A 15095-nucleotide genomic window follows, 5' to 3' on the forward strand; every position below is an offset into this window, starting at 1 on the left:
GAAAAAGAAAAAAAGATGGGGCACCTGGGTGGCTCAGTCGGTTAAGCATCCGACCGGCTCAGGTCATGATCTTGTGGTTCATGAGTTTGAGCCCTGCATCGAGCTCCACACTGACAGTGTGCAGCCTGCTTGGGATTCTCTCTCCCTCCCTCTCTCTACCCCTCCCCCACTTGCCCACACACGCACATGCTCTCTCTCAAAATAATAAAGAAAGAAACCTAAAAAAAAAAAAAAGGAAATTGAAAGCTTGATTCATTCAGTTCTACCTGCCTGAAAACTGAACCTAATGTGACATTAAATGTGATGAAATGGGATACAACAACTTGTTAATTTTGTCTTATGGCGAATTCTCTATCAACCAAAGACACAATTCTTGTTAATCAGTCCCTTGGGAGCATCCTTCTCCTGCCCCCTAGCCCACCCTTTCATTCCATTACTATCTGATGGGGGACCTTTTCCTCCCCACTTAGTTAAGGAGTATGATCCTCTGGCTCTGGAAATCTGACAGTCAAACCCAAAGTTCAATGTGCCATTTCTCTAAGGAGGCCTACCTCAGAGCCCTTAGGTGAATGAGAACCAAAATCCCAAAAGCACCTTCCTTTTTTTATTCACTATTTATGCAGCCTGTTGCTTCTTGAGAATATTACAATGGCAGCTTTGAATTGGGGTTTTAAGGGATCAAGACAACAATCCTTTCTTCCTCATCTAAATTGAGATCAAACTGGGAAATAGACATACAAAACTAGACAGAAAAATACTACTACTACTTTTATTACTGATCAGATTAAATGGGGAACATGGATTTGGATCCCAAAGGTCTTGCTAACATTCTACCCCAGATTTAGGCAGACTTACCCGTCTAGCTGGGAAACACCTACCTTCCCCAAAGAGGCAGCAGGCTCCTTACCACATGGCAGAGAACACACATCCTGGCACTGAGGCCAGAATTTTCTCAAAAATACTCACCTGTCTCTGAGTATGGCCCTACACCGAGGGGAACCTTGGCCCTACAAGGGGACAAAATGATCTTAGCACCTTTGTTTCCTACTAGTGAAGCGGCTCTGGTGATCTCATAGACATCCAGCCATTCTCTTTTCTCCAGCCTTCATCTGGGAATAAGTTGTATCGCAATATGCTTTTAGTGGAGGATGTGACTTTTGTAAATTTTGTACGGTACAATGCCTTTCTTACCTGCCTCCTCATTGTGACTGTGTTGTACTTCAGTTTACGACAAAGTATTGCCACAAAAGTAACATTTTTAGATTTTTTTTTTATATTGCTCTGGGGATAGGATGTATATTTATGTTGGCATCCATCATTTTTGTTGCCACCAGTGGCAAAACCTCAGTTTAAATTACTGAATGTGTTTGGGTTTTTAGCAAGTTTTATGTTACTACTTATTTTTATTCAATATGCTCTATGAAAAAAGATGGGAAATGCTGCTGGGGAAACTTAAAAATACTAATAAGATAAAAAGCCCTAATTTAACCTCTAAAATGCTTCAAGACGCTGGTAAACAGACATTATGTATCATGCATGATATTCAGGTGCTCTCAGAAGCTCTTGTAAAATTTGTATAAAGATTTTTTTTAATGTTTTTGAATTTATTTTGAGAGAGAGGGAGAGAGAGTGGGGGAGGGGCAGAAAGAGAGGAAAGAGAGACAACCCCAAGCAGGCTCCTCACTGTCAGCGTAGAGCCTGATGTGGGGCTCAGTCTCACAAACTGTGAGATCATGACTCAAGCCAAAACCAAGAGTTGGAGGCTTAACCAACTTAACCACCCAAGTGCCCCCAAACTTATGTAATTTTAAACCTTTTTTTTTGAAGAATAAAGGAGAAAAGTCAAGAAGATAGTTTATATCCAGGTTAGACTGGATTCAAATACTATTTACCACAAATTGCAACAGAGGCATTTTATGTTTTGCTTTCTTTCCCCTAATTTGGTCTTTGTAACTGTTGTAACTTTGTAACTATTGAGATTTGTCTCAAATAGAATTTTATGGAGGTATTTTGTTTTGTTTTGGTGAGGGGTGATGGTGGGAGACAAACTTTTTTTTAACATGGATCAAATTACAAATGAAAGAGGGGATATTACTACTAATCCATAGAAATAAAAAAGATTATAAGGGAATACAGTGACTAATTGTGTGCCAAAAAATTAGTCAAACTAGATGAAATGGACAAATTCCAAGAAAGACACAAGCTACCTGAACTGATTCAAGAAGAAATAGAAAACCTGAATAGACCTATAACAAATAAAGACAATGAATTAATAATAATGGCAATAATAATAATAACAATAATGCCTCCCACAAGGAAAAGTCCAGGTCCAGAAAGCTTAACTTGTGAATTCCAGAAAATGTTTAAAGAACACTAATGCTTTGCAAACTCTTCCAAAAAAATATAAGAGAACACCTCCCAACTCATTCTAAGAGACCAGTATTACTCTAATACCAAAACCAGTCAATTACTTCACAAGAAATGAAAATGACAGACCAATATACCTTATAGTAGTGAACTTTTTCCAGCAATACATAAAAAGGATTATACATCAGGGCACAAAGGTGGCTCGGTTGGTTGAGTGACCAGATCTTGGTTTCAGCTCAGGTCATGATTTCACAGTTCATAGGATCGAGCGCCATGTTGGGCTGCATGCTAACAGTGGACAGCCTGCTTGAGATTCTCTCCCTGTCTCTCTGATCCTCTTACATTTGCTCTCCCTCTCTCAAAATAAATAAATAAATGTAAAAAAAAAAAGGATTATATATCATGACCAAGTGGAATTTATTTGAGGAATCAAGATTGCTTCAACATATGAACATCAATAAATGTAATACATGATATTAATAGAATAAAGGACAAAACACATGATTATCTCACTGAATGCAGAAAAAGCACTCAAGAATATCTATCCTCTTTCCTATTAAAAACAGTCAACCAGCTAGGAATAGAAGAGGACTTTCTCAACCTGATAAATGACACCTATGAAAAACTTACACCTAGCACTACTTAAAAGTGATATTGAAAGATTTTCCTCTAAGATTTGGAACAATACAAAGATGTCCACTCTCACCACTTCTATTCAACATTACATTTAAAGTTCAAGCCAAAGTAATCAGGCAAGAAAATGTAATAAGAGCATTGAAATTGGAGAGAAAGAAGTAACACTAAATCTATTTGCAGATGACTTGATATATGGAAAATTCTAAAGAATCCACAAAAAATAGAATTAATAAGTGAATTCATCAAAGTTGTAGGACACAAGATCAATATGCAAAAATCCCAATTGTATTTTTATGCACTAGAAATGAACAATCCAAAAATAAAATTAGGAACACAAGTCCATTTACAACAGCATAAAAATAAATATTTAGTTAATTCAACAAAAGAAGTGTAAGATTTATAGACTGAGAACTATAAAATATTGTTAAAATAAATTAAAGAAAATCTAAAAAAAGTGGAAAGACATCCCATGTCCATGGATTGAAAGATTTAATGGGGTTTAAATAACAATAATTCCCAAATAATTATTAAAATAACAATAATTACATGTTCATTGCAATCCATATCACAATCCCAGCTGGTTTGTTTGTTTTGTTTTCGAAATCTGCAAGCTCATTCTAGAATTCATCTAGAAATGCATACGACCCAGAAGAGGCAAACAATCTTGAAAAAATTAACAAAGTTAAAGAACTCACACTTTTCCAACTTCAAAATTTACTACAAAAACAGTAATAAAAACAGTGTGGTACTGGAATAAGGATAGACATGCAGATCACTAGAATAGGATGGAGAGTACAGAATAAACTCATATATCTGTTGTCAACTGATTTTTAACAAGGGTGACAAGATAGTTCAGTGAAGCAAAGAGTAGTCTTCTCAACAAGTGATGTTGGTACAACTGGATATTCACATGTAAAAGATTGAAGATGGACCCCCTTACCTCACATCTAATATAAAAATTACCTCAAAATGGATCATCAACCTAAATGTATGACCTAAAACTATATATCACTTAGAATAAAATATAGGAATGAATCTTTATGACCTTGGATTCAATAGTACTTTTTTTTTATGTTTATTTATTTTGAGAAAGAGAGTGTGTGTGTGGGCATGGAAGTGAGGGAGAGACAGAGGGAGGGAGAGAGAATCCCAAGCAGGCTCCATGCTAAGATTGTGGAGCCCTACATGGGGCTTGATCCCATGAACCATGAAATCATGACCTGAGCCCAAATCAAGAGTTGTATGCTCAACCAACTCAGCCACCCAGCACCCCCAGCAGTAGTTAAGTAATTAACTTAAATAAGACACCAAAGGTGTGGTAGGAGGATAAAAAAGATAAATTGGACTTTACCAAAAGTGAAAACTTTTTTGCTTCAAAGGACATAATCAAGAAAGTGAAAAGACAAACCACAAAATATTTGCAAATCATATATAAGGTAAAGGAATTGTATTCATTGTATCTAACAGATATTATATAGATATCTCTATATATCTTACAACTCAATAACAAAAAGGCAAACAACCCAATTAAAAAATGGGTAGTGGGGGTGCCTGGATGGCTCAGTCGGTTAAGCATCTCAGTCTTGATTTCAGCTCCAGTCTTGATCTCACAGTTATTGGGTTTGGGCTCCGCATTGGGCTCCACACTGACAGCACAGAGCCTGCTTGAGATTATCCCTCTCCCTCTCTCTCTGGCCCTCCCCTGCTCTCTCTCTCTCTCAAAATAAAATAAAATAAACTTTAAAAAATGGTAGTGGATTTTTTTAAGTAAGCTCGACACCCATTGTAGGATTTGAACTGACAATCCCAAGATCAAGACTCACATGCCCTACCTACCAATTGAGACATCCAGGCACCCCAGGTGGTGAATTTGAATAGGTATTTCTCCAAAAAAGATATACAAATAGCCAACAAGCATATGAAGTGATGCTTACCATCATTAGTCATTAGGGAAATGCAAATCAAAACCACAGTGAGATACCACTTTATATCCACCAGGATGGCTATAATCAAAAAGACATGTAATAACAAATATTGGTGAGAATATAGAGGAAGTGGAACTCTCATGCACTGCTCGTGGGAATGTAAAATCATGCAACTACTTTTGAAGATAGTTTGGCAGTTTCTCTAAAGCTTAGACATAGAGTTACCACGTGACCCAGCAATTCCACTGCTAGGTGTCTACCAAAAAGAATTGAAAACATGTCCTCTCAAAACTGTGTACATGAATGTCATAGCAGCATTATTCATAATAGTCAAAAAATGGAAATAATCCAAATGTCTATCTATTAACTGGTGAATAATCAAAATGTGGCATTTCCATACAATGTGATATATTTTGGGCAATAAAAATGAAGGAATTCCTGGCACATGCCACAGAGTGAATAAACCTTGAAAACATTATGATAAGTGAGAGAAACCAAACATAAAGGACTACATATTACATGATTCCATTTATGTGAAATCTCTAAAATAAATAAATCTATAAGGACAGAAAGTAGACTAGCCCTTGCCAAGGAGTGGGAAGAGGGAGAGTAGGTAATGAGGATGGAAATTGTGAGTGACTGATAATAGCTACAGGGTTCCTTTCTAGGGTGAACAAAATGTTCTAAAATTAGATAGCAGTGATGGTTGCACAATCCTGGGAATATACTAAAAAACTACTGATGAAAGCATTCAAAGAACTAAATAAATGGAAAAATGGAAAGATACTCCATGTTCATGGATAGGAAGACTCAATATTGTCAGGGTGCCATTTCTTCCCAACTTGATCTAAAGATTCAGTGCATTCTCATTCAAAATACCAGCGGGTTATTTTGTGGGTATCAACAAACTGATTCTAAAGTTTATATGGAGAGGCAAGAGACCAACAGTAGCCAACACAATACTGAAAGAGAAAGTCAGAGAACTAACACTAGCTGAGTAATCAAGACAGTGTGACATTGACAGAACATTAGGCAAATAGATCAGTGGAACAGAAGAGAAGAGTAGACCAGCAAAATATGGACAACTGATTTTTTTACAGAGGAAGAAGGCAAATCAATGTAGAAAAGATAGTTTTTTCAACAAATTATGTGCTGGAACAACTGGACATCACATGCAAAATAAGGAATCTAGATACAGACCTTACACCTATCACAAAAATTAAGTCAAAGTAGATCATAGACCTAAATGTAAAAGCAAAACTAGAAAATGCCTAGAAGAGGGGCACCTGGGTGACTCAGTCAGTTGAGCAGCCAACTCTTGATTCAGCTCAGGTCAGGATCTCATGATTCATGGGACCCTGAGTCAGGCTCTGGGGCTGACAGCATGGGGCCTGTCTGGGATTCTCTGTCTCCCACTTCCCCACTCTGAAAATAAATAAATAAACTTAAGAAAGAAAGAAAGAAAGAAAGAAAGAAAGAAAGAAAGAAAGAAAGAAAGAAAGAAAGAAAGAAAGAAGAAAGAAAGAAAGAAAGAAAAGAAAGAAAGAAAAAGAAAGGGAGAAAATGCCTAGACATTGGAGAAAATCTAGGTGACCTTAGCTCTGGTGATGATTTCTTAGAAACAACACAGATATGAGCCATGAGAGAAAGAACTAGTAAATTGAACTTCATTTAATTTTTTTTAATGTTTATTTTTCAGAGACAGAGACAGAGTGTGAGCAGGGTAGGAGCAGAGAGAGAAGGAGACACAGAATCTGAAGCAGCTTCAGGCTCTGAGCTGTCAGCACAGAGCCCGACGTGGGGCTCGAGCTCATGAACCACAGGATCATGACCTGAGGTGAAGTCGGACACTTAACCAACTCAGCCACCCAGGCATCCCACCATCCCGCAGAATTCTTTTTTTTTTTTAATTTTTAACGTTTATTTATTTTTGAGACAGAGAGAGACAGAGCATGAACGGGGGAGAGGCAGAGAGGGAGACACAGAATCGGAAGCAGGCTCCAGGCTCTGAGCCATCGGCCCAGAGCCCGACGCGGGGCTTGAACTCACGGACCGTGAGATCGTGACCTGAGCTGAAGTCGGACACTTAACCGACTGAGCCACCCAGGTGCCTCCCGGCAGAATTCTTAATCAGGTACCTGGGTAGAATCAGGATTTTTTTTTTTTTTCTAATCAGCTAGGGCTTCAGCTGTTTTTACTGGATATTTTCTGCAGTATCATTATATTGAATTGTTCTATCAAAATTTCTGATGTCTCTCACTTTCAAACAACCCAAAATGTAATAGGACACTTAATATTAACAAAGCCAAAAAAGTTTTTTAAGTAAATTCCAAGGCAATAGAGCTACCCAAACAAAATTATGTCATCACAGAACCCAGTTTAACTCTTGGGACAATGCAAAACCACATAGCTATTTCCAAACATCATAGCAGAAATTCAATGTTGAATAGAGAAAGAAGAGAAAACCTTTTCAGTTTTAGCCTCTTTTGCTTATCAATGATTTCAGGACGATTATCTGAAGCTATGACTTGTAAACATAGTTTCAGTTGTTTATGGTACTGTGTTTAATATGTGGCAGGTGGAGGTGGAAATCACCTGTAGAAATTGTTTCCTCTCTTCTGGTGGCACACTTGAGATCTTCGTGTGTTGTTACAAAAGTTAAAAATTTACAGGTTGGCAGTCTCAGTTTAGTCTCATTAAACCGTGGTTTAATGAGTTTAGTGATTTTGATTTTCCACCAGCAAATCAAAACCTATTCATTTTCATTTCCCCCTTTGAAGCCCCTCTTCTGGTACCTGGGGGCTGATTTGAATGTAGGTTCTGTTTAGTAACATAACTTCCATCCTCTCTTGTGTGAGTTCCTTTTCAGCCCTTGCAGAATGATTCCTGCCAATGCATAAAAGCTATGGAACTGATTAGACCTATGAAACCTGCCTCCTGGTCAAGATGTCCCTTTTTGTTTCAAAAACATTTTTTTTTAACGTTTATTCATCTTTTTTTTTTTTCCAGAGAGAGAGACGGAGAGAGACAGAGTGTGAGCAGGGGAGGGGCAGAGAGAGAGGGAGACACAGAATCTGAAACAGGCTCCTGGCTCTGAGCTGTTAGCATAGAGCCCAAAGTGGAATTCAAACTCCCTAACCCTGAGATCATGCATAACCTGAGCCAGAGTCAGCAGCTTAACAGACTGAGCCACACAGGTGCCCTGAGAGGACTTTATTTTACAGGAGTGGGATGGACCTAATGGAGAAGGCGAGGCCAAAGATATAAAGACAACAAAAGAGGGTGACTCTTGATTTCCGCTCAGGTCATGACCTCATGCTTCCTAAGTTCGAGCCCTGCGTCACGTGGCTTTCCACTGACAGTGTGGAGCCTGCTTGGGATTCTCTCTCTCTCTCTGCCTTTCCCCTGCTCATTCTCTCTCCCTCTCTCTCGAAATAAATAAATAAAACTTAAAAAAAAAAAAAAGAAAGACAACAAAAGATAATTGAGAAAAACGGGGCGCCTGGTGGCGCAGTCGGTTAAGCGTCCGACTTCAGCCGGGTCACGATCTCGCGGTCCGTGAGTTCGAGCCTCGCGTCAGGCTCTGGGCTGATGGCTCGGAGCCTGGAGCCTGTTTCCGATTCTGTGTCTCCCTCTCTCTCTGCCCCTCCCCCGCTCATGCTCTGTCTCTCTCTGTCCCAAAAATAAATAAACGTTGAAAAAAAATTAAAAAAAAAAGATAATTGAGAATCTCTAGCAGGGACGGGAGTGGTAGGGTAAATTGGGCAGGTAAGACATACTGGAGGGAAAAAAGAGGTAAAGATATAGATTAAGCTGGGAGGTTTGAAAGAATGATGAGATACTGGGTAGTGTCATTTTCTGGAGGCATTTGGAATCATGATAAGAGGCACCTTAAAATAAAGAAACAGTCAAGAAGTCGAATTGACTGCATGAGATGAATGAGAGAGAGATAAATCTCTGACCACTCCCAAATTTGGGGCTTGGGCAATGGGTGGATGATAGTGTTGGAGTACAACAACAACAACACAGATTTGGGAGGAAAATGTGTTAAGGATGAGTTCCTTTGTTTACATGGAATCCATCAATAGTGCATATTGCATAAGGCATTTTGCCTCTGAACTTTGGGATCCACAGTGCCCACTACAAAGATAAACCCGCTCTTCTAAGCCTTGTGTACATAAAATAGTGTCACAGAAGCATTCTGCTCTGCCAGGTTCTCACTAGCTTCCTTCCTTAGTGGACTATAAGAAAAGGCTTTTCAGAAGGAACATGAAGTGGAGAATTTATTTGACCTATGAACTTTTTATTTTTTAACCATGACTACATTCCCTTGACTGGATATTGGATACCAAGCTATATAGGCTTTACTAGGAGTTCTGCATGAAAAATGGCAATCCGAAAGTCTCAAATGAAAGGAAAACTGAGGTTATTTAAGAAGAAGATTTTTACAACAACTAAAGGGAAAATTGAGGGGATAAAAGAGTTTAAGAAGGAGAAACAGGGAGAGTGGGAGAAAAGGGGTTCGCCAACAGCCTGGGGAAGTAGTGATTCTGAGGAAAGAATAATGTAACATAGAAGACGATGACTGAGTTGGAGGGAGGAGGAAGACAAAACCCGGGAATATTTGGAGAGAGGGAGTATGAAAAGGAGAAACTTTTTAAGGTTGGAAATTGAGGGCGGTGACCATGGAGTGGATAGGAAGACGACAAAGAGTGCCATGTGGGAATGAAAAGGTTTCCAGGTTGAGGTAGTGGGTGGAGAGAAGATGGGGTGATGACAGAGGGTGAAGAGACCGCGGGGGGTGTTTGTGGGCGAGGGACAAGAGCAATCTGGGAGGAGCAGGTGGCCGAGGCAGCCGCGGAGCAGGCCTGGTCCTTCCAGGTTTCCGCCGCAATCCGCGCCTGGAGGATGCTCCCTGGCAGCGCGCGAAGACCGTGGGGAATCCAAGCAGGGTCGGTCACCGGGACGGGCGCGGCCAGGCCCGGGAAATCCATGAAGAGGACCGACAGCGGGTCCTGCTGCCGCCGCCGCCGCTGCGGCTGCAGCTGCTGCCGCCGCGCGTCCCGCCGGGCGCACCGCGCGCCCTACTGGCCCGGGGACGCGGCTCGAGCCCCACCGCCCTCGCGGCGCTCCCCTGGCCGGGCACGACGGCGTCCCGAGGCGGCCGGGAGCTGGGCGGCGGCGGCCGAGGAGGAGGAGGAGGAGGCAGCCGCGGCGGCCGCACCCTGGATGAGGTGAGAGACCCGCGGGAGCCCCGGAGGCTGCGGTCCGCGCGGGGAGCGGGGGCGCGCGGCGCGCTGGGCGGGAGGACCGTTCCCGGGGCTGGGCCCCGGGGGCTGAAGGGGTTGGCGCCGAGGGCCATCAGCTAGGACAGGGGTTGGAGGGCACCGGGCAGAGGGTTTGCGGGGCGTTGATGCGGCCGGTGGCGGGGCAGAGCGGAGAAAAGCCAGTGGGGGAGTTGCCTAGAAATCAAGGTGTGGCTCCGCGTTATACCAGACTAAAGCTGGGGAAACGCGTCTCTGTCCCATCCAAGGTCTTTGCCGGATGCGTAGACGCCCGTTTTGTTGGTGGAGATGAGGTTGAAGGCCATGTCTGTTGATGGAGAGATGAGCACATGATGCAGAAGGCCATGCCAGGGTGGAAGCATTAGGGAAGGTAAAAGCAGATCAGGAAACGCGCGCGAGTACGCGCTGCTTTCTCTCACACCCTCTTTATCTGTGTATCTATATAATTTTTATTTATCTAAGAGACAAACAGCACGGTGGGGTTGGTGATGGTTCTTTCTTCCTAGGCCACCTCTCTTCCCCTGCAGAGCTGTGGCCATGCCTGTTGGCCGGATGAGGCGTGCAGGACAATCTCCACTTAACCCAGCCCCTTCCTTTGCGCTGAAATGGAAGACTGGACAGATTAGGCCCACATTTTCTTCATGTAGCATCAGCAGGACAAAAATCTGCCATGCATATGATGTTTTGGAAAAGAGATTGTGCTACCGCCGTTTTTGAAGCAAGCCTTTCCTTGCCTTAGCATTTTTAGCTTACTCTTTTATGGGAACCCAGGAGTCCCAAATCATACTGCAGGGCAGTGGTGGCTTTGGTCTCTAAGCTGCCGTCTACTAACTGGGAAATGAAAAAAGTAACTTGGTTTCTCTGGGCCTCAGTTTCCTATGCATAAAATCACGATTTGGATCTTTTGAGGATTAATTACAGAACGAAATATTAATGGAATCTGTTTTCTGTGTTTAGGACTATGCTTTATTTGTGAATTAGGAAACTAGTTTATTCACACTTCGTTGTATTTACTCATCACACTGCCCACTGTGAGAAAACTGAGTCAAAGTCATTCAATTGACAGTGCTTAATGGAATCATATGTCTATTAAGATACCCATAAAAAATTACTGCTTTTAAGAAAGTATGAGGCCACACCTAAAACTAATATAACACTGTCTGTTAACTAACTGGAATTAAAATTAAAACTTAAAAAAAATAAGGAACAAGGCAAAAGTATTCATTATTTGATTTTTTATAACATGGAATTTTAGCCCAAACAATTACATTTTTTTTTTTTTAACATGTGTATCTCTGCAGTGTTGAATAGTTTTCACAGACTACTTTGGGTTTTTTTTTTTAAAGCTTGAAACAAAAAAATTTTAATCTGAACATATATCTATAATTTAAAGTCTTTTTAACTGTTTATACATACACTGTGGTGAATGCTTTTCATCAAAAGAGCAATGCTATTGCAAAATTTAAAATGGATCATGACTCATTATAAAGATGTGATTTTTTTTTTTTTTACGGTCTTTGGTAACAAAAAGTTACCAAATTAGAATTTGGTTCTCTACATTGTGGTTTAATTGTTTAAATAGACAGCACACTTTAATTATTTCCTTAATGGCTATTCATCTGACAGATCTCCGTATTCATCTTAGTTGATGTAATGAGGAGCCTTGAAATGTTTTTTTTTTTTTAACATTTTAGGAATTCCCAAATGAAACTGTGTCAGGAACGTCACTGAGGTTGGTGCTACTCTGACCCCCATTGAAAAATTCTCTAGGAATGCACAGCATTTTTTTTTTTTAAGTTTAGTTATTTATTTGAGAAAGAGAGAGCACGAGCAGGGGAGGGGCAGAGAGAGAGGGGGAGAGGGAGAATCCCAAGCAGGCTCCACACTGTCACTGCAGAGCCAGATGCAGGGCTCGAACCCATGAACCATAGATCATGACTTGAACTAAAGTCAGATGCTTAGCCAACTGAGCCACCCAAGCACCCCTGTGTGGCATACTTTCATTTTTTATTCTTTTTTAAGGAGCCTTCACCCCCAACGTGGGACTTGAACTCACAACTCCACAATCAAAAGTCAAATGCTCTACCAATGGAGCCAGCAGCGTGCCCCTTTACTTTTGAAAACACACCTGTCTTATCTACAGTATTAGAGGTTAATGAGTATGAGAGACTTGTCCTTGAGAAGGGGCGTTTTTGGTATCTAATTTTCTGACTATCAAATCAGTTTTAAAAATGGAAGAAAACACCTCTGCACATTACCCAGATTCAATTTACTTCTGTTATTTATTGAGCAACGATGGTGGAGGCCAGGACAAAACTGGATGCAAAACTGCCCTCAAGTAGCTCAGAATCTATAGTTCTACACCAGTTATGGAGTAAGTGCTATAACAGAAGGGTGAAGTGGGGAAATGAGAAATAAATAAATAAATAAATAAATAAATAAATAAACAAACAAATGAATGAATTAATTAATTAAAAGGATCTCTTCAGGGAAAATGGACTGTGTCCTAAGAAGCCATACAAGGTGACATTATCTTGGAAAATATGTTAGAATCTGGTCTTGGGGCACCTGGGTGGCTCAGTCGGTTGGGCGTCCGACTTTGGCTTAGGTCATGATCTCACGGTTCGTGGGTTCGAGTCCTGCATTGGGCTCTGTGCTGACATCTCAGAGCCTGGAGCCTGTTCAGATTCTGTGTCTCCCTCTCTCTCTACCCCTCCCCCACTCTCTCTCTCTCTCTCTCTCTCTCAAAAATAACCATTAAAAAATAAAAAAAAAAAAGAATCTAGTCTTACCTTGTCGAGTCTGTTTCTCAGGCTGTTATTAAACAAATCCACAAGACTGCTATCTAAACCCAGAATGACAAATTATTATGAGGATTTATTCTCAAAAATTAAAATGAGGATTCTAACATCTCGGGGAACTAGACCCTCTTCTGTTACTCTAGTAAGGTCTCTTGGCATACTTGCCACATTTGGAAAACAAATTATAACCAAAAGATTGTTTATGAAACTTGAATTTAAAACAAGGGAAAGTAATCAGTGGATTCCAGATTTTGTAAACTTTAATAGCTTTAAACAGAGTAACAGGATACAAATGGGTTCTTTATTCCCCGGATGGTGAGCGTGCACCTCTCTTCTCATGTACTCCCTCTCTGTTTCTATCTCTGACCCACTAATATTTTCAATTAGGTAATAATCTGTTTGGCTCGGGAATCCTTGTGTGGTTCCAAGTGCTGGCACATCTTTTCTCTGAACCGGTTTGTCTTAATTGTAAACTTTACATTTCAAAATGCAAGCTTACTTTCTTTTAGGTGAAATTCATGATGGGGGTAAGGAAGTGGGGTCAGGGCATTTTGTTACAGCACCTACATGCTGGCATTATGAGCCAGATGGTTAATGGCTACTGAATGTGGTGCTAAGAACCAGAGGACCAGAGAGGGCTTCACACACACACAGGAGGTGAATTTTGTCTGGCCTAACAAAATAATGAAGCCACGGTTGGGTGGGAAGCAAATTTTAGCAGAGGGATAAAAACAGATGTATGGCCCTGGGAAAATGCTTTCTTGAAGTGAGACCCTGGATAGAACTTTTCAATGAGGATTTAATTCAAAAGTGATCCTCTCTCGGGGCGCCTGGGTGGCTTGGTCGGTCGAGCGTCCCACTTCGGCTCAGGTCATGATCTCACAGATCATGGGTTCAAGCCCCACATCGGTTCTGTGCTGACAGCTTACAGCCTGGAGCCTGCTTCAAATTCTATGTCTCCCTCTCTCTCTGCTCCTCCCCCACTCTTGCTCTGTCTCTCTCTTTCCTTCAAAAAGAAATAAAAACATTAAAAAAAATTTTTTTTTCAGAAGTGATCCTCTCTCAAGTATACAGTTGTTTAAGAAGAGGAATTAGAGTTGTCAGCTGCCTCTGGGTGCATTTTTGAACCCTAGCAGTTTGCATGTTTAGGTGGATAACCTGGAACCAGCAGACAACTGTCGGGGATAATGATGTCAGAGAAGGTTAACTTTCTAACATCAAACTTCAACCATTATTTCTCTTTAGCCATCTCTCTTTTTGTCATTATTATTTTGTTACTGCTGTATTGAGATATAATTGACATAAAATAAACTGGGCAGATTTGGGGCGCCTGGGTGGCTCAGTCGGTTAAGCGTCCAACTTTGGCTCAGCTCACGATCTCACGGTTTGTGAGTTCGAGCCTTGTGAGTTCGAGCCCCGCATTGGGCTCTATGCTGACAGCTCGGAGCCTAGAGCCTGCTTCGGATTCTGTGCCTCCTTCTCTCTCTGCCCCTCCCCACTTGTGCTCTGTTCTCTCTGTCTCTCAAAAATAAATAAATGTTAAAAAAATTTTTTTAAATAAACTGGGCATATTTAAAGTGTACGATTGGAAAAGTTTTGATACATGCATGTATCTGTGAAATTATCACATGCTTATCATCCCCAAAAGTTTCCTTCTTCCCTTTTATAATCCTCCCTGCTGTCTCTTGCCCCCCTAACACACAGGCAATCAACCACTGATCTGCTTTCTGTTGCTCTGTTAATTCGCATTTTCTAGAAATTTATATACATGGAATCACATAGTAAATACTCTTTGTTTCTGTCTGGGCTTCATTCACTCGGCATAATTATTCTGAGTTTTATCCACGACGTTGTGGGTAGCAATAGTTTGTTTTCTTTTGTTACTGAGTAGTATTCCCTTGTATGGATATGCCACAGGTTGTTTATTTACACACCAGCTGTTTTATTGTTTCCAGTTTTTTGGCTATTACAAACAAAACTGCTGTGAACATTCATGTACAAGTCTTTTTGTGGACCTATGCCTTTATTTTCTTAGGTAAATTTCAAATAGTAGAGTAGTAGGCATATGTTTAACATTTTAT

The 15095-nt window shown here is 40.8% G+C and overlaps 1 protein-coding gene across 15 annotated transcripts in view; it reads left to right on the plus strand.

Moving 5' to 3' along the window:
* Nucleotides 1-9905: 9905 nt before the first annotated feature.
* PDE4DIP (phosphodiesterase 4D interacting protein) overlaps nucleotides 9906-15095 on the plus strand; it is a 218170-nt gene continuing 212980 nt past the window's right edge. For all 15 annotated transcript variants that reach the window (XM_027058236.2, XM_027058233.2, XM_027058238.2 and 12 more), the window contains exon 1: nucleotides 9906-10162. In XM_027058236.2, the coding sequence (XP_026914037.2) occupies nucleotides 9921-10162 (242 nt within the window). In that variant the 5' untranslated portion in view covers nucleotides 9906-9920. The remainder of the gene's footprint in view (nucleotides 10163-15095) is intronic.

This window comes from Acinonyx jubatus, chromosome C1 (assembly GCF_027475565.1).
Source record: "Acinonyx jubatus isolate Ajub_Pintada_27869175 chromosome C1, VMU_Ajub_asm_v1.0, whole genome shotgun sequence".
NCBI classification, from domain to species: domain Eukaryota; kingdom Metazoa; phylum Chordata; class Mammalia; order Carnivora; family Felidae; genus Acinonyx; species Acinonyx jubatus.